At 39.9% G+C, this 20,036-nt stretch overlaps 2 protein-coding genes across 7 annotated transcripts in view; both read left to right on the top strand.

Moving 5' to 3' along the window:
• Positions 1-15,508, top strand: part of CARF (calcium responsive transcription factor) — a 94,620-nt gene extending 79,112 nt beyond the window's left edge. For all 4 annotated transcript variants that reach the window (XR_010944309.1, XR_010944308.1, XR_010944307.1 and 1 more), the window contains one exon: positions 15,387-15,508. The gene's annotated coding sequence lies outside the window, so the exon portion shown is untranslated. The remainder of the gene's footprint in view (positions 1-15,386) is intronic.
• Positions 15,509-16,177: 669 nt separating this feature from the next.
• The window catches only part of NBEAL1 (neurobeachin like 1), a 176,273-nt gene continuing 172,414 nt past the window's right edge, over positions 16,178-20,036 (top strand). For 2 of the 3 annotated variants that reach the window (XM_067740941.1, XM_067740938.1), the window contains exons 1-2: positions 16,178-16,328; positions 17,202-17,479. In XM_067740941.1, the coding sequence (XP_067597042.1) occupies positions 17,429-17,479 (51 nt within the window). In that variant the 5' untranslated portion in view covers positions 16,178-16,328; positions 17,202-17,428. Of the gene's footprint in view, positions 16,329-16,375; positions 16,877-17,201; positions 17,480-20,036 lie in introns of those variants that run through there. The other variant, XM_067740939.1, reaches the window with a different exon arrangement.

Below are 20,036 nucleotides of genomic sequence, written 5' to 3'. Positions count from 1 at the left end.
AATCGACAGTAACACATTCATGGTAGGGGACTTTAACACCCCACTTTCACCAATGGACAGATCATCCAAAATGAAAATAAATAAGGAAACACAAGCTTTGAATGATACATTAAACAAGATGGACTTAATTGATATTTATAGGACATTCCATCCAAAAAAAACAGAATACACATTTTTCTCAAGTGCTCATGGAACATTCTCCAGGATAGATCATATCTTGGGTCACAAATCAAGCCTTCGTAAATTTAAGAAAATTGAAATCGTATTAAGTATCTTTTCCGACCACAACGCTATGAGACTAGATATCAATTACAGGAAAAGATCTGTAAAAAATACAACATGGAGGCTAAGGAATACACTACTTAATAACGAAGTGATCACTGAAGAAATCAAAGAGGAAATCAAAAAAATACCTAGAAACAAATGACAATGGAGACACGACGACCCAAAACCTATGGGATGCAGCAAAAGCAGTTCTAAGAGGGAAGTTTATAGCAATACAATCCTACCTTAAGAAATAGGAAACACCTCGAATAAACAACCTAACCTTGCACCTAAAGCAATTAGAGAAAGAAGAACAAAAAAACCCCAAAGTTAGCAGAAGGAAACAAATCATAAAGATCAGATCAGAAATAAAAAGAAATGAAGGAAATGATAGCAAAGATCAATAAAACTAAAAGCTGGTTCTTTGAGAAGATAAACAAAATTGATAAACCATTAGCCAGACTCATCAAGAAAAAAAGGGAGAAGACTCAAATCAAGAGAATTACAAATGAAAAAGGAGTAACAACTGACAGTGCAGAAATACAAAAGATCATGAGAGATTACTACAAGCAACTCTATGCCAATAAAATGGACAACCTGGAAGAAATGGACAAATTCTTAGAAATGCAATCTACTTTTTTAAAAAAATCAATTTTTGTTGGCCTTTTTAAAAACATTTTTGTGGAATTGTTTTGTCTTTTTTTTTTTTACTGGTTGAGTAACATAAATATTCTAGTTGTAAAAGATTCAAACAATATAGAAATATGCATAGCAAATGACTCCCTCCTGACACCTTTCCTTATAGATAACCACTGTCAACAGCATTTTATAGTACATTATTCCTATTCTCATTCTATTAATATGTACATATCTCCATATTCTTTAAATATACATAATATACATGGATATATATATATACACATATATAAGTATAAATGGATCTTATAATACCTACTGTTCAGCATCTTAGTTTCTTCACCTAATAGTATGTCTTCCAGAGCTTACTTTTCCCCTCACAGCATAAAAAGCTCCTCCCCATTATATATATAACATATAATCATTATAAAAAATTTGATTAAGACATGAAAGATGTTTTAAAACAATAAAAATCACCTGGAATTAGTTTGGAGATAAATACCTTTAATAATTCGATAACCATTCTTTCATGCATCTCTTAATACATTTTACATTACTGGTGTTTATTCTGACAACAGCTGGTATACTAAAATTCACATCCAGAGTTAGCACAGACCACACAAATTAAAGGGCATGGTCCCCAACAAGACACCAGTCAAAAGTGGGATCCTTAGGTCACCTGCACTTCCAGCTGCCTACAAATCTGGGATGATCCCATGACCCCTTTAGGTTTGATAATTTCCTAGAATGACTCAGAACTCAAGAAAGCACTGTGCTTACAATTCGTTTTATCAGAAAGGATACAAATCAGGAATAGCCAAATAAAAGAAATATAAGGTAAGATTTGGGAGGCTCTTGAATACAGAAGTTCCATGCCTTCTCCCCACGGAATCAGGGCACTCCCATCACATCAATGTATTCAACCAAGAAGCGCCACTGAGCTTTGTGTCCAGAGCATTTATTGGGGTTTCATTACATAGAAGCGATTGATTACATCATTGGCCTGTGATTGAAGTCATTCTCCAGCCCTCCTCTCTTTCCCAGAGATCAGGAGGTTGGCCTGTATCAGGTGGCTCAAAGCCCTTAACCACTGCACCACCAGGGAAGCCCTGGCCTGGGTATTACTATCCCAATTTTATGGAAGAGAAATAAACTCAGAGAGATTAACTACCTTACAACGAAGAAGCCAAGAACGGAAGCTCTAAACCTAAGATTGTTTTACTCCAGTATGTGTTATAGCCAGATTTAACCCCAAATTAAACAATTCATGAACTATCAAAATTCACCATAAGAAAGAGTAAGCTTCCTGCCAATCTAGAGAATTACTGTATATAAATTACCATATATAAATTAAATGGTGATCCTTCAGATAAGGGACTGCAGGATATGCATTAATATATTAATGTGGGGACTAATTTTTTTCCAGGGTAGTATTAACATTTTAATTTTATTTTCAACCCACCTTGATCTTTGAAATCCCTGGCAACAAAATTTTTCATTAAAAAGATGTTATAGGGACTCCCCTGCTGGTTCAGTGGTTAAGACTCCATGCTCCCAATGCAGGGGGCCTGGGTTCTACCCCTGGTCAGGGACTAGATCCCACATGCATGCTGCAACGATATTTGGCGCAGCCAAATAAATATATTTTTTTTTAAAAAAAGATGTTATAAAGATGTAGTAAATAGAAGGACAGTCTTTAAGGAACCTTGTCCCTGAAGTATTATCTTAGACTTTTATATACCAAATAGTTTAGAGGATATTTAATTGGAAAGGAAAATTACATTCTGTAGTTCATACACATTTGGAGCTCTTTAGATTTCAGATCTTCTCTAGTATGCCAAGAGTTTACATTATGAATGAATGTTGAATTTTGTCACATATTGCATATACTGAGATGATTATATGATTTTTCTCCTTTAGTTTGTAAATTGGTGAAATACATAAATTCATATTCAAATGGTACAGGTCGTACATACCTTCTGGTACACGTGCACAGTTTCTCAAGCCTATATACAAAGTAGCTGTTGGGTCATTGAATATTCATATTTTTATTTTTACCAGATAGTGCCAAACTCATTTCCAAACTGATTGTACCAAAGTATACTCTCACTAGGAGTGTGTGATAATACCAGTTGTTTCATATCTTCAACAGTACTTTTGATAGTTAGACTTTATTATTTTTGTGAAGTGATAAGTATATGGTTTTTTTAAAATTGTGGATTTAATTTGCATTTCGTTAATTGCAAATGGGTTTGAGTATCTTTTCAATATTTGTCAGCCATTTGTATTTCCCTTCCTGTGAATGACCAATTCAAATATTTTGCCCATTTAAAAAGTTTTAGGCCAGTGGCTGACAGCCGCCGAGCTGCGAGCTTCTTCTCTCCCCAGAGGCAGGGACTCCTGAATATATTTCAAAACTGAACAGTTTCAGCCAAGCCGAAGCATTCTCTCTTCCCAGGGACACAAATCCAACTTACCTGAGCCAAAGCAGATGACACATTTTTGGATGATTTTCCTGGATTTTCCAGATAGAAAATCATACCTGGGACTTCCCTGGTGGTGCAGTGGTTAAGAATCTGCCTGAGGCTTCCCTGGTGGCGCAGTGGTTGAGAGTCCGCCTGCCGATGCAGGGGACATGGGTTTGTGCCCCGGTCCGGGAGGATCCCGCGTGTCGTGGAGCGGCTGGGGCCGTGGGCCATGGCCGCTGGGCCTGCGCGTCCGGAGAGCCTGTGCTCCGCAACGGGAGGGGCCACAGCGGTGAGAGGCCCGCGTACCGCAAAAACAAAAAGAATCTGCCTGCCAGTGCAGGGGACACGGGTTCGAGCCCTGGTCCAGGAAGCTCCCACATGCTGCGGAGCAACTAAGCCCATGCGCCACAACTACTGAGCCTGCGCTCTAGAACCTGCAAGCTACAACTACTGAAGCCCGTGTGCCGCAGGTACTGAAGCCCATGCACCTAGAGCCCATGCTCCGCAGCAACAGAAGCCACCGCAATGAGAAGCCTGCGCACCGCAATGAAGAACAGCCCCTGCTCGCCGCAACTAGAGAAAGCCCGCACACAGCAATGAAGACCCAGTGCAGCCAAAAATAAAAGACATAAATTTAATAAAAAAGAAAATCATACCTGGCTAGAACCTCCATAACAGTCTAAAGTAGCAGCAGTTGCTTGCATTCTTTTTTTTTTCCATTTATTTATTTATTCATTTTTGGCTGTGCTGGGTCTTCATTTCTGTGCGAGGGCCTTCTCCAGTTGCGGTGAGTGGGGGCCAGTCCTCATCACGGCGCGCGGGCCTCTCACTGTCGCGGCCTCTCTTGTTGCGGAGCACAGGCTCTAGACACACAGGCTCCAGACGCACAGGCTCCAGACGCACCGGCTCCAGACGCACCGGCTCCAGACGCGCAGGCTCAGCAGTTGTGGCTCACGGGCACAGTTGCTCCGCGGCATGTGGGATCCTCCCAGACCAGGGCTCGAACCCATGTCCCCTGCATTGGCAGGCAGACTGTTAACCACTGCGCCACCAGGGAAGCCCCATTTGCTTGCATTCTTGTCTTCTTCATTATATTAACGAGAATGCCTTTCCTCTTTCAGTGAAGGTAGGCTGTGTTTTTGTGATAGCTGTTCTTTATGATGGAAAGGGATTACTTTCTAGTTCTATGGAAATTTTTTCGACAGCTTAACCTTAAAAAATCAGGAATGCATGTATATTTTAATTGAAAACTTTTCAACATCAGAGAATCTTTGTGTTTTTTTCTCCTTAACCTACTAATAGATTAATTGATTTTGTGATTTTAAGCCATTCTTGTATTCCTAAATAATCCTTATTGGTCACAGTGTATTCTTCTTTTACTAAACTATCAAAAAAATAATTTAAAAAAATAAAAAGTTTTAGATAGTTTGTATTATTTATTTGTTAGGACTCTTTATCTATTCTGAATAATGTGATGTATATTCCAAATAAAATATGTATTGCAAATACATTTTCCCATTCCACGGCATCTTTTCACTCTCTATGGTGCTTTTGAGGAACAAGCTTTCTTAATCTTAATGTAGTTAAAGTTATCATATTTTTCCCTCATGGCTAGTGCTTTTTGTTTCTTCTTTAAGAAATCACCATGAGGAAGCCTAAATGAACCTACGCGGTTTGACTGTGTGGTGTTATGTTTTGGCTGGTGTTACTTTGACAGTCCACTGAAGTCCCAAACAACAGTCAGCATCAACCACCAGACATATAAATGAAGATGTCTCTAGATTATTTCAGCCTTCAGCCATTAAGTCACTCCTAGCCTCTGAGTTTTCCAGCTGGGACCCCAGACACTGTGGAGCAGAGACAAGCCATCCCTTCTTTCCTCTGCCCAAATTCCTGGTCCGTAGAATCTGTGAGTTCAATAAAATGGTTGTTTTATATCACTTTTTTTAAAATTAATTAATTAATTTATTTTTGGCTGCGTTGGGTCTTCATTGCTGTACGTGGGTTTTCCCTAGTTGTGGAGAGTGGGGGCTACTCTTCATTGTGGTGCACGGGTTTCTCCTGGTGGTGGCTTTTCTTGTGAAGCACAGGCTTTAGGCGCAGAGGCTTCAGTAGTTGTGGCTCGTGGGCTCTAGAGCACAGGCTCAGTAGTTGTGGCACATGGGCTTAGTTGCTCTGCGTCATGTGGGATCTTCCCCGACCAGGGCTCGAACCTGTGTCCCCTGCATTGGCAGGCGGATTCTTAACCACTGTACCACCAGGGAAGCCCCCAGGAGTCAAGCCTTTACCTAAGACATTCTTTTTTCAGAATTCTCCTCCTCTTCTTTCTGGACACCCAAATTCTAACATTCCTTCATGGCCTTGCTCAGGTACCACTCTCTACTAGAAGCCTGCTTTAATCGTAGTAATTATTTGGCAGTATCTCCCTGCAACTCTCCCCATTAAATGTACCTTTACCTCAGTAAGAATTCCCCTTATTATTTTCTTTCCCCCTTTCTTTATCTTATGCTTCAGATCTGCAGTCCCGAGTACCAAAAGGTTGTTAGAGAGATGGGTATCCAAGTAGAAAGTACATGGGTGTTAAAATCAGATATTGCTAATTGGTATGAATTTTGCCTCTCCTTTTTGCTAGATACCTGTGTGACCTTGTGCCAGTTCCTTAAACTTTCTGAACCACAGTTATCTAATCTGTAAAATGAGGAGAATTCTATTTGCCTTGCAATGTTCGTTTGAGAATTAGAGATAAAAGATGTAAAGCACATAGTACTGTGTGCATAATAGGTGCTCAACAAACAATTATTATGCGTTCCTTGATTTTTGGTCTTAATTCTGGTGATAGCCACCAATAGGCAGCCCTGTCTTGAGTTAATTTACAGTTTTTTTTGTTTGTTTTGTTTTTTGGGGTTTTTTTTGGCCGTGCCACACAGCTTGTGGTATCTTAGTTCCCTGACCAGGGATTGAACCCAGGCCCTGACAGTGAAAGCACTGAGTCCTAACCACTGGACTGCCAGGGAATTCCCTAATTTGTAGTTTTAAAACTAGATCACATTCTTGAAGTTCTCATTGTACTATTAAGTTGGACCTACCTTGCCTCTTTTGGTGGTCCTAAAGGACATCTTATGTACCTAGGAAATCCTAGGAACCAGAGGTTCTCAACTGGGGATGGTTTTGCCCCCAGTTTTTGTCCCCAGGATATTTGGCGTTGTCTGGAGACCTTTTTGGTTGTCACAACTGGAAGACAGTACTGGCATTTATTGGGTGGATGCCAGATGCTCCTAAGCATTCTACAATGCACAATAAAGCTCCCCAGAACAAAAAAGTATCTAGTACAAAATGTCAATAGTGCTGAGGTTGAGAAAACTTGCTCAAAATTCATCAACCTTTGGACTCTGAAAGGTGGCACAATATAGTCAAAAAAGCCTAGAATTAAGGAGTTCTGGGTTTTAGTTCTAGTTCTGTCAACCATAAGCAGTATGCTACAGGGCTAGTCAACTCCTCTAGACATCAATTTATTTTTTATAAGTTTTAAAAAAATTTATTTATTTGTTTTTGGCCACGTTGGGTCTTTGTTGCTGCATGCAGGCTTTCTCTAGTTGCAGCGAGCGGGGGCTACTCTGTTGTGTTGTGCGGGCTTCTCATTGTGGTGGCTTCTCTTGTTGTTGAGCATGGCCTGTAGGTGCGCAGGCTTCAGTAGTTGTGGCGCATGGGTTCAGTAGTTGTGGCTCACAGGCTTAGTTGCTCTGCAGCACATGGGATCTTCCCGGACGAACTCATGGGGTCGAACTCATGTCCCCTGCACTGGCAGGCAGATTCTTAACCACTGCACCACCAGGAAGATCCCTCAATTTATTTTTAATAAATTGTCATTTAACTTATTTCTCTATCCTCTGTGTTTCCTGCAATGCAAATTAGCTTTAGAGCTGCACTGTCCAATACAGTAGCCATTAGCTACATGTGTCTAAGTTAAAAATAACTACAACTAAAAATTCATTTCTCAGTTGCACAAGTCACATTTCTATTGTTCAATGGTTGCATAAGGCTAGTGGCTACTGTACTAAACAGCACAGATGTGGAACGTTTCCATCATGGCGGAAATTTCTATTGGACAGTGCTGGTCTAGAGGCTTGGTTTGATTCAGATTCAGGCCTTGATTTTTTAATATTTAAAATGAAGATATTGAATTCCATGATCTCTGTGATAACTTCCAGTTTTCTAGTTCTGTGATTCTAAAGGAGAATACATAAAGTAATCCACTTTAATAAAGGAATCTGTTAAATGGGTAAAAAATTTTAGAAACACCCATATTCGAGTCAGTGTAATCAGAATCAGAGTGTTTGCATTAGTATGTCTGACGGTAGTTCAGACAACTGTGTGGTACCTACTGAAAAGGTATGGATAAGACTTCTAGTTTTGGGTTCAGCATGTAAGGATCTTGAAAGTTATCACTCCGTCCTAACAAGTAAAGAGTTGAACAAACTGAAAAATGAACAATTCTTCTTAGCTCCATCAGAGATGTGAGGTCACAGGGCAAACCACTACCTGCAAAACTGCAGCGACAGACAGGTGAGTACAGAGAACCAAATCTTACCAGAACAGAAACCCTGAACAGAATCCTCCATAGGAATTCATACTGGTGGGGTGGGGGGGTAGGAGAAACTTACCTGTAATTGACAAAACACTGGAGGCTCAGAGTAGAGTGAACTAGTCTGAGAGTTAAAAACTCCAGGAGGTCCCAGCAATGGAGGAGTCTCCCCCAACTTTTTGAGTTTTATTGCGAGGAGGTCAATCAGGTTCTCATAGTAGATATTGGAGAAAAATCCCCTCATGTTTCTGACAGAGGGAGGGGAAAAAGAACCATTTTCGAATAAGCAGAGCATTCTGTTCTTTTTTTTTTTTTTTTTTTTTTGCGGTACGCGGGCCTCTCACTGTTGTGGCCTCTCCCGTTGCGGAGCACAGGCTCCGGACGCGCAGGCTCAGTGGCCATGGCTCACGGGCCCAGCCGCTCCGCGGCATGTGGGATCTTCCCGGACTGGGGCACGAACCCGTGTCCCCTGCATCGGCAGGCGGACTCTCAACCACTGCGCCACCAGGGAAGCCCCATTCTGTTCTTTTTAACAAGTCTGCCACCAAGAGAAACTATTTTACCAGAGCTGAAACTATTGGGGTTTTATCATAGCCTAGCTGACTTGGGGGAAGGGAAATACCCAACTGCAGTACACTGTAGCCATCCTGTCCCACCTAAGGGGGGGAAAAACTGAGAAGCATTTGTGAAGTACACAGGTCAGAGGCACAGACTCATTGAAAAGACTGAGACCTAATCCCAGGACTATAGAAAACTTCCCCTCCCCTAACACATTACTGCCATATTACTAAAGGTTTCTTTAATTGCAGTTCCTTTGTCCAGTATATCATGTCTGGCTATCAAAAATTATAGAGCATACTGAAATGCAAAAAACACAATTTGAAGAGACAGAGCAAGCATCCGAACCAGACTTATATATGGCAGGGATGTTGAGAATGATCATACAGAAAATTTAAAACAATTATGATTAATATGCTAACATCTTTAGTAAATACAGTAGACAGCATGCAAGAAGAGATGGGCAATGTAAACAGCGATGGAAATTCTAAGAAAGAATAAAAAAGAAATGCTACAGATCAAAAACACTGCAACAGAAATGAAGAAGCCTTTGATGAACTCATTATTAGACTGGACACAGCTGAGAAGAATTTTTGAGCTTGAGATATGTCAGTAGAAACTTCCAAAATGGAAAAACAAAAAGAAGAAAAGACTGAAACAAAACAAAAACAAAAACAGGACAGAATATCCAAGAACCGTGGGACAACTACAAAAGATATAATATGTGTGTAATGGGAATACCAGAAAGAAATGAAAGAAAGGAACAGAAGTAATATTTGAAGCAATAAATACTGAGAATTTCCCCGAAGTAATGACAGACACCAAGGCACAGATTCAGGAATCTCAAAGAACACCAAGCAAGATAAATGCAAAAAAAAAAAAGCTACACCTGGGCATATCATATTCAAAGTTAGAAAATCAAAGATAAAGAAAAATATTGAAAGAAGCCAGAGGGGAAAAAACACCTTTTCTATAGAGGAACAAAGATAAAAAATTAAATCTGACTTCTCTTCAGAAACATTCAAGCAAGTAGAATGGAGTGAAATATTTAAAGTGTTGAGAGAGGGGACTTCCCTGGTGGTGCAGTGGTTTAGAATCCGCCTGCCAATGCAGGGGACACAGGTTTGAGTCCTGGTCTCAGAAGATCCCACATGCCAAGGAGCAACTAAGGTTGCGAGCCACAACCACTGAGCCTGTGCTCTAGAGCCTGCAAGCCACAACTACTGAAGACCGTGCGCCTAGAGCCCGTGTACTGCAACAAGAGAAGCCACCACAATGAGAAGCCTGCACGACAAAACGAAGAGTAGCCCCTGCTTGCCACAACTAGAGAAAGACTACGTGTAGCAATGAAGACCCAACGCAGCCAAAAAGAAAAAAGAAAAATAAATAAAGTGTTGAGAGAAAAAACACGAACCTGGAATTCTGTACCCCATGAAATTATTCTTCAGAAGTGAAGAGGAAATAAAGACTTTCTTAGACAAACAAAAATTGAGGGAAATTGTTGCCAGTAGATCTGCCTTGCAAGAAATATTAAAAGAAGTTCTTCAGAGAGAAGGAAAACAATATAGATCAGATACTTGGATCTACATAAAGAAAGGAAACATCAGAGAAAGAATAAGTGAAAGTAAAATAAAAATTTTTATTTTTCTTAATTGATCTGACAATTGTTCAAAATAATAGCAACAGTATGTTCAATTATGTATGCTTATGTATGTATATGCATATGTTTACTTACGTATAGTGAAATGACTGAATAATGATACAAGGGACAAGAGGGAGGAATTAAGAATATTTTGTTATAAAGTTCTTGCACTGCCTTTGAAGAAGTACAGGGTTTTTTGAAAGTGGACTTTGATTAGTTGTAAAAGTATTTTGCAAACTCTAGGGCAACCACAAAAAAAGTAAAAAAAAAAAAGTACAACTCATATGCTAAGAAAGGAGAGGAAACGGAATCATATAAAATGCTCCCTTAAAACCATAAAAGGAAGAGAAAGTGGAAGAAAAAATTAGAACAAAGAACAAGGGCAGGGCTTCCCTGGTGGCGCAGTGGATGAGAGTCCGTCTGCCAATGCAGGGGACACGGGTTCGTGCTCCGGTCCGGAAAGATCCCACATGCTGCGGAGCGGCTATGCCGGTGAGCCATGGCCGCTGAGCCTGCGCGTCCGGAGCCTGTGCTCCACAACGGGAGAGGTCACAACAGTGAGAGGCTTGCATACCGCAAAAAAAAAAAAAAAAAAAAAAGAACAAGGGCAATGAATAGAAAACAGTAACAAATATAGTAAATATTAATCCAACTATATCAATATCATTTTAAACATTAATGCTCTGAATACACTATATAAAAGGCAGAGATTGTTGAGCAGGTCAAAAAACAAGGCCCAGCTATATGTTGTCTACAAGAAACCTACTTTAAAGACACATATAGATTAAAAGTAAATGGATGGAGAAAGATAAAACATGCCAACACTAATAAAAAGAAAGCCGGAATAGCTATATTAATTTCAGACAGAGTGGACATTAGAGCAAGGAAAATTATCAAGGATAAAGTGGGGCATTACATAATGATAAAGGGGTCAGTTTTCCAAGAAGACATAACAATTCTTAATGTGTATGAACTTACTAAGGGAGCATCACAGTACCTGAAGAAAAACTGATAGAACTGCAAGGAGAAATAGATGAATCCATTATTATAGTTGGAGACTCCCATTATATCAGAAATAGATCCAGGGCAGATGTAAAGACATAGTTGAACCCAACAGCACCATCAGTCATACTGGATATAGTTGACATCCATGTGTCTTCATCAACAATAGCAGAATACACATTCTCAAGCTCACATGGACCATTCACCAAGATAGACCACATTCTCGGCTCTAAAACACAACTTAACAAATTTAGAAGACTAGAAATTATACAGTGTATGCTGTCAGACCACAGTGGAATTAAACTAGAAATCAGTAACGGAAAGATAGTTCGAAAAAATCCCGAAATATTTGGAGATTAAACAGCACACTTCTAAATAACTCATGGTCAAAGAGGTAATCTCATGAGAAAGTAAAACATTTTGAACTAAATGAAAATGAAAATACAACTTGTTGAAACTTGTGGGATGCAGCGAATGGAGTGCTTAGAGGGAAATTTACAGCATTGAATGCGTATATTGGAAAAGAAGAAAGATCTAAAATCAATCATCTAAACTTCCACCTTAGGAAACTAGAAAAGGAAGAGCAAGAATATTGAATATTCAATATTTCAATATTGAAAATCAACAAAACCAAAAGCTAGTTTTTTGGAAAAGATCAATAAACTTGAAAAGCCTCTAGCCATGCTAACTGAAAAGGTATGGATCGAAGGGAAATGGACAGGACAGAATTTATGAAAGGGGAGGTTGAAAAGCAAAAGTTTGTTCATCTGCCTCCAACCCTGTCCAAGGGAAAACTTTGTTCTCTCTAGCACAATTAAGTATCTGCTTCAGTTGGCAGGTTGCCCATCGTGGGAATGATTGCATGCAGGTTATTATACAAGATGTCACTACTCATCCAGTTAATTTAATTAATTTAACTTGCTCTGAATCAAGATAAAAAAAGCAATCCTGAGATTATACTTTACCTCCTTATGTATTCTTTCTATGGCAAAATAATGCCCTGAGAGACATAAATATTCCAGTTATCTTGGCAGATGTAATTTTCATTGTTAATTAATTTAGTAACATTCCAAGGCTATATCTGGTGAGGGGAACTGAAATTCCTAACTCTGCCATCAGATTCAAAACTGTTTGAGCACAGAAGCATCCAGTGGATTTAGGGGGCTATTTCAGTTCTTGAGTATGCCTTTTACCATGAAAAATTGGTCAGAAACATGATTTTAGATAACAAGGCCATATTATTTAAGAAGGCTGCTGAGTAACAGTCTTATTAAGAAAATGTATTCTCCTGAGGTTTGTTACGAGAAAGGTAGCTAGAAAGACACTGGAGGAGGGACACCTAGTGTTGTTGAAGGACCCACTGACAAAAAAGCTTTTCCCCACTCCTGGGAGCCCTCAGAAGCCTCAGCAGAGGAAGACCGTTGGCATCTATACGCAGCAGAATCTAACAGACTCAAGAGGGGCCTGGATCCCACACTTATAGTGTGAGGATAATGGGGACATTGGAGAGGAACAGCTTAAAGATAGGGTGCATAGAAAACTGAGAATTGAGAGAGCTAAGGGAACTGGGGATTGCCCAGGAGACACATCTTATTTAAGTCTATGCAGAGAGTAACTGTGCTTGTTTCCTTCTATGTGGTATAAGGAAAGGAATTAACTAAAAAAAGACATAACTCCTGATCTCCCCCTGACTCTATCTTTGGGAGACTTGAAACCTTCAGCAAAAGAACTGCTTAATCCTCCACTGCAATTCAGTGTGTATTTTGTCTGAGGGAAAAGGGAAAGGAGAAATTAGACTTGGATAGTCCTCGTTCACAGAAGTTTTGTGGGTACCAACCTATCCCATTATTGAAATTATTAGATGGAAAAGAGAATCAACCAGCAGATTCCTCAGAGACAATATGTTCCTTGACTTTCTCTTCTTCAGTTCATAGCTACAGACCTATAGGACAGAAAGGAGCGAACTGCCACACAGGTTACATATATTAGTCCTTTGTGAGTTAACTAGGGGAAGTCAGTGCCCTGGAGTCTCCTTACTGGTGGCAAAGCTGAGGACTGTCCCTATGATGCAGACCCTAAAACAAAATACTACCATCCTTTGTATCCCAGTAGGAACAGCCATGAGTCATCCCAGATGATGTATTTATCTCTTCCTGGCTCTAACAGCAATAATATCATGCTTGAGGATTCAATACCTACATGTAGCAATTGGCTTGGTTTTGTGTCACATACTATATCTCTTCGATATCCGTGTCACCAGTCACAAGGGGAAGGTGAAGAAGATGAGAGTAGATGGATGCAAATCCATCAGTACTACTTCCAAAACAAAGCAAAATACATCTTCTGTTAACTGTGGGAACATTAATGCTCAGAAATGTGGTCTGTGGATCAGCAGCATTGGTGCCACTTGGGAGTTTGGCAGACCACTGACCCACTGAATCCCAGACCTACTCAATCAAAATCAGTAGTTTACTGAGAACCCCAGGTGATTTGTATGCACTTGGAAGTTTGAGAAGCAACATGTACAACAATATTATCACCTTTGTTTATGAACAACACGTTTATTATTTTCGGTATAATTTATAACTTGATTAAATTTATGTTTTATAGTGCTATTCTTATGATGAATCCAACATGCTGTAAACTAACAGTTTTTAGTGGGAGGAAAATTTGAGGTGGAATAAGTACAGAGACATGTAGTGAAATAGGTAATTTATTTCATTATACAGTATGCAAATGTTTATTGAGCTCCTACTGTGTATAAGACACTATACAAAGACCTGAGAGCAAAGTCCCTGTTTTCATGGTGCTTAATTTTACCAGAGGGAAGCTCACAATAAACAAATAAATTATATGTCATCTGATAAATACTATAGTGAAAAATAGATTAAGGGAGAAAAGGGGATGCTACTTTCTAAAGAAATGTCAGGGAACGCTTCACAGATGTCTTTGTCTGCCTGGACTGCTATAATAATACCACAGACTGGGTAGTTTATAATCAGAAATTTCTTTCTCGTAGTTCTGGAGGCTGGAAGTCCAAGATTAGGGTGCTAGCATGGTTGGGTGAATGCCCTCTTCCAGGTCTCAGACTTCTCCTGTATCCTCACATGGCATAAAGGGTTAGGGAGCTCTGTGAAATCTGTTTTATAAGAGCACTAATGCCATTCATGAGCACTCCTCCCTCATGACCTGAGTACCTCCCAAAGGCCCCACCTCCTAATACTACGTATCACCTTGGTGGGTAGGATGTCAACTTACAAATTTCGGGAAGACACAAACGTTCAGACTATAGCAACGGACAAGGTGATCCTTGAGCAGAGACTTTAAGATTGTGTGTGGACATTTGGGGAAAGAGCACTCTAGGTAGAGGGACAGCTTATGTAAAATCCCTGAGACTGGAGTGTGCTTTGTGAATTTGAGGAGCAGCAAGGAAGCCATGTGTCTGGATGATATAACGGAAGGCTAGAATAATACTGTAGCTGGAGAAGTTAGAGAGGGAAGTGTGGGAGGAAAACACAGGTCCTTGCTGGCCCTTTTAAGTGGGATGGGAAACCAATGGATGGTTTTTAGCAAAGGAGTGACATCTTATTTCTACGTTAAAAGATCACTCTGGTTGCTATGTTGAGAAGAATCCATAGGTGGGGAAAGTGCATAGGCAGAGGCAGGGAGACAAATTGGAAGGCTACTGCAATAATCCAGAAAAGATTTAGTGGTAACTCACATTAGGGTGGTAGTGGTGGTGGTGGTGTAGAAAAATGGTTAGAGCCCAGATATATTTTGAAGATATAGCTGAAAGGATTAGATCGAATGTGAGGTATATAAGAAAGCTGGCAAGGATACTTCCTAGGTTCTTGAGACTGAGCAGCTAGGAGAATGGAGCTGCTAATTACTAAAATGGGGGATGCTGCAGCAAGAGTAATTTCTCCCCCTTCCTCCCCCGAAGTTTTCACATATTAAGTTTCACATGCCTGCTTGAGAACCAAGAAGAGATCTTCAAAAGGCCTAATTTGCAAACAACTACTTTAAATTAGTGTGAACTCTGCCACCTTGGGGTGAAAGCAGCTATTAATAGTGAAGGAATGGGCATGGCTGGGTTCCAACAAACTTTACAACACTGGAACTTGAATTTCATCTAGTTTTCGCACATCATAATATATTCTTATTTTGATTTTTGTTAAGTTGCAAGCAGGATGGTCTGTAAAACCTAAAATATTTACTCTCTGACTCTTTACAGTTTGTCAGCTGCTGGTATTGATGAAACAAGATGGGACATTAACGACGGTATATAGGATTTCATTATACTAGTTTACTTTTGTCTATATTTGTCATTTTTCACAATAAAAGGTTTTAAAAATGTTTAGGTGTACTAATCTCAAGAGTCTTCCCGTCTCCTTAAACATCCCCCCCCCCCAAAGTTGCCTATAGCTAGTAAATGCTGCCGTTTTCCTTTTGTTTCTTTTCTTGTAAGAGCTAGACCCTTTTGAAGCCTTGAGTAGTGGTAAAATAAACCCTTTGCACTTGACACCCGGCGACAGAGAAAGTATGAGGCACAAACACGATGAAGGGAAAGGATTTTTGCAGGGGTGTGGGAGCAGCTGTCTGTTCTCACTATACACTCCCACAACCAATCTCCTTTTTACAAAAAAAAAAAAAAGAAAAGAAATCCCCTTTAGTTATCACGGTACGGTTCCCTGCCCTCAGATGACTCGCGGAAATGACGCCATCAGCCGAACGCTGTCTGCTAGTCCGCAGCAGCGGCGGTGGGTGGACGTAAGCACGTCGGTCCTCCTACGCGGCCACCTCGGGGAAGACTAGAGCGCTCCGCCGGGCGCCGCCGCGCACCGCCGGGTCGTCAAGAGCCGGGTCGCCTGCGACTGCGCAGGTATGCAGGGGCGCGGCTTCAGGCCATCCCGCCCCTTCCCAGCCTTCGCGACCAATGAGCAGCTACTGTCCCGGGGCGGGGAAATCCTTAGAGGCCGGAATCATTAGCCGTGAGGACAGCCCCGCCCCTGTCTCCTCCCAGCCCCGCGCCCCGCCTCGCGCTGTCGTCGCCTCGCCTCCCTCTCCCGCCCTCTTGCCTAGCTGCGGGGTGATAGGGGCTTGAGCTTGGGAAGAGGGCAAGGGAAGCAAGTTAGATGTCGGCCTGGCGGCGGCGGCGGCACCACAGTCGTCCAATGTGAGCGCGGTGATGGGGAGCGGGTCGTAGGGAAGACGGGGCTGCGTGGCAGAAATGGGAGGGCTCCGGGTGCTTGGTGGTGAACGCGCCGTAGAGTGAGGGGCGGCCGTGAGGGGGCGAGGTTGACCCGGGTGTGTCCTGGTGCGGTCGGGAGGGCGTGGATAGCGGGTCGGGGGACGCCAAGCTCGCTTTGCCCCCTCCCCAAAGCTTCACTTGGCAGCTTGGCACGTCTTAAGTTTGCCTCCCTTTCGGTTGTTTGGGATGCGAGGAGGAAATTTAAAGGTCCCCCAAAACATTTGGAGGCTTTCTCGGGGTGTTTTCCTTGCCGGTGCGTGCGTGCTCCTTTCTTCTTACTGGATGGAGAGGTAGAGAGGCCAGGTGGGCAGGTCGACTTTCACTCTCTGAGGATTGTCCAAACAAACAAACCAGGAATTCTTCACCCTCCTCCCCACGCCCTGCCCTGCAACACACGACAAACATTCCCAACAAGTTTGAAGAAGCAGACTAGAAAATTCTGAGGGATTCTGTGTCTTTGAAATATATCAGTAGTAAGTGTACTTTTTCTATGTTTATAGAAAATGTATGAATGGGAACGGCGTTTTTTCTGTTTATTATCATTGGACACATTTTTTGTTATGAGTACTCATCTTTGAGTTCTGCCCAAGAGGATTCTGACTTTGTGTTGATGTGATATATTGTATTAGCTGTGATGTTTTCCTGAAACACAAGTTTCTATGAAATCCAATCAGTTGTAAATGCTTAGCCGGTTGTTGGTGGGAAATGAGGTAGATAAATCTCTAGTTCTGATAAACCTATAATTATTAACATTGTCTCTTTTTAAAGCAAATCCTTGCATATTTTTCTCTTTCACAGATTTATCTAATTGCCCAACGACCACTGATGAAGATAGGTTGGAGTAACTGCTGAAACTGAATTTTATTGACCAGAAGACAGTCCATTTGTTTCACTTCTTTTTGTTTTCCCTACTGCTTTGAGCTTTACTGTAACGGCTGAAAAACTTGGAAAATAAAATGAACATGCTGTGGTCTTGAACTTTTTTTTTTTTGAGGAAAAATTAAAGTGCCAGAGTGAAAGCCAGAATGGCATCCAGAGAGAGACTCTTTGAACTTTGGATGCTTTATTGTGCGAAGGTAACTGCTTTCCTTTTTATTTCTAAGTTTTAAAATACTTTGTTATAAAATTTTGTGACTGGCCTTATTAGCGCTTTATTTAATGGATAATAGTATATTTATTCATAGTAATGACCCCAAATTTAAAAACACAGGATTTTCTGTTTTCCAGTTTTTCACGTTTGAACACATACACAATATTGGCATGCTCTTAAAAGCTGTAGGATGTGGTTTTAATATGATATTTGTCTTCAGGGATCCTAAAATTATATAAGTAAAAGTATGACCTTTGAGAAAAATAAAACATTTGTATTTTTGTTTGTGCTTTTTTTTTCCTCCCACAAGTGGGAGTACAGATAGAGATATTTTAATGAGAAGAGCATTAAGCATTTTTCTCATAATCTTTTAAATTAAAAGATTATTATATAAAAATGCTACTGATTTGAGGTGGTTACTGTAAGGTTGCCCTGATATTAGCACCTTATAAGCATTGTCTTTCTTGATCCTCACAACAATCCTGTGAGATGGGTATCTGTAATTATCCTTTTTACTGATGAGAAAAACTGATGCAGAGTTTAAAGGGGTTAGTGAGAAGGAGCCCCTTCTGCTTCCGTATATAGCCGGGAACTCACAACTGCCTGATTCAAGTCCATGCTCTTATCCATTATGACTGCTCATTATTTTTTCTTTGTCATTCAAAAATAAGTTTTTCTCCATTCGTCTTTATGTGAATTTTTACATGTTAGCTTTGATTTTATGTTATTGGAGAAGAAGGGTACTACTTAAAAATATGTTTTTCAAGTTAGGAGCTATATTACTACTTTGAAGATACTGGCAAGGGTCAGAGTAACATCTCTAACTTACTCCTTAAGTTACTTTAGGTCTGCGTGGTGAAGTTCTCAAGTCTCAGCTTCCGTTTCTGCATTATCCTGTAGGGCTCCCTTTCTATACTTTCAGCTTTTTAAAGAACTAAAAGTTCTTTGAAGTTATTCTTTAACAGATGATCTCAGTTATCTTAATATTAAATATTAGAGCCCACACTGGAATTTTCTATGACTTCCTGGTTTGGTATTTTTTATAGTTACTGAAGGACATATACTTTGAAATACTTAATATGAATTTTTAAAATAGCTTTTAGTCTTGTGTAATTTAATGCCAGAAATGTCTTTTTAAAAATAGACCACTCTTCCAATAAAAAAGGGATCCAATTCTTAGTGACTTGAAAACAGTCACTAACACATGTCAGCCAAAAATTAAAATGCATTTTAGTATGCATGCCCAGTACTCGTTTGAAAATTATTTTTTAAAAAATCCATCAAACTTACTAGGTTTTACATTTTCAGAATGACAAAAAGTAAATGGGGTTACACTGCCTTATTAATTAGTTATATTGTTTCTAGGTCGAGTTCATGTTTTATTCAGGCGACACTGTGCTTATTGAAAAGATAGTGTAGTTTGTTCGACAAACACAGAATTTTGTTCTTAATGACTTAACATAAAAGTGAATCCTTACTCTTTTATGAGAATGTCTGAGTAAATAATGAAGGACCTTCATGGTCAAATTTTGAAGCCTATTCTTGGACAGGAAGATAAATCGCATTTTTATGTTTAAGATTTAAATCACTTGTGCACTTAATAAGATTAAAATTTTTTTCAACGGTTTTCAAAAAAATCATTATTTAAGATAATGATTTTATGTTTCACCAGTTCATGAATAAGCTACTTGTAAGCTAGACAACAAGTTTCTTTTCTTCCGATACCTTGAATTCAAGTAGCTTCCAAATATGCATCATAGATTTAACACTTCTTTTCCCTAGTGAGAATGATTACCAAATACCTGGTTCTCTATAGTACTTTCTCTCTAGCTTTATTGCTGTCACTCTAGCATATAACCCTTCAAACCATCTGACTTTCTTTTTTTCTCCTAACTTTTAAGACTTTTTTTTTGTACCTTTGACAGGCTTTCAGACTACTTCAGGACTGCTCAAATCTTCTCTTAACTTAGCTCCAACTAAGGTCTCTTTTTGGGCTTGCAATTGTGCAGTCTAGTTTTGGCTTTGTTGCTGCTTTGTTTTTTGACCTTGAGCAAGACTTATCTCTTTGGGTCTCAGTTTTCTTATTTGTCAAGTAGTAGTGTGTATACAAGGAGAATTCTTGTCTAACTTACCATAAGATTTTCATTTATTTTGACCTCTGAGGGACGTGGAGCTTTTTTGTCCTTACTCTATGGATTATCATATAGAACTTTTTAGTTCATCTTTCTTTTTAAAACTTTTATTGTGAAAAATTTCAAACAGGCACAAATAGGATACTGTACTGAATCCATTGTATCTGTTACTGTGCTTCAGTAGCTATCCGTTCATATTCAGTGATGTTTCATGTAGAACCCTCCACTACCCTTCCCTCTACCCCTGAATTATTTTAAAGCAAATCCCAGACAACATATCTTATCCATAAATACTTTAAAATATATCTATATTATAAGAACTCCTCTTAAAAACATAATCTCAATATAATTCTTTAAACCATCAAATATCTGGTTGGTCTTCAAACTTTCCTGGTAGCTTCATAAATGTTC

Source organism: Pseudorca crassidens, chromosome 6, assembly GCF_039906515.1.
Source record: "Pseudorca crassidens isolate mPseCra1 chromosome 6, mPseCra1.hap1, whole genome shotgun sequence".
Taxonomy (NCBI): Eukaryota; Metazoa; Chordata; class Mammalia; order Artiodactyla; family Delphinidae; genus Pseudorca; species Pseudorca crassidens.
The sequence above is the reverse complement of the archived record's forward strand: the minus strand, read 5'-3'. Positions and strand labels throughout refer to the sequence as shown.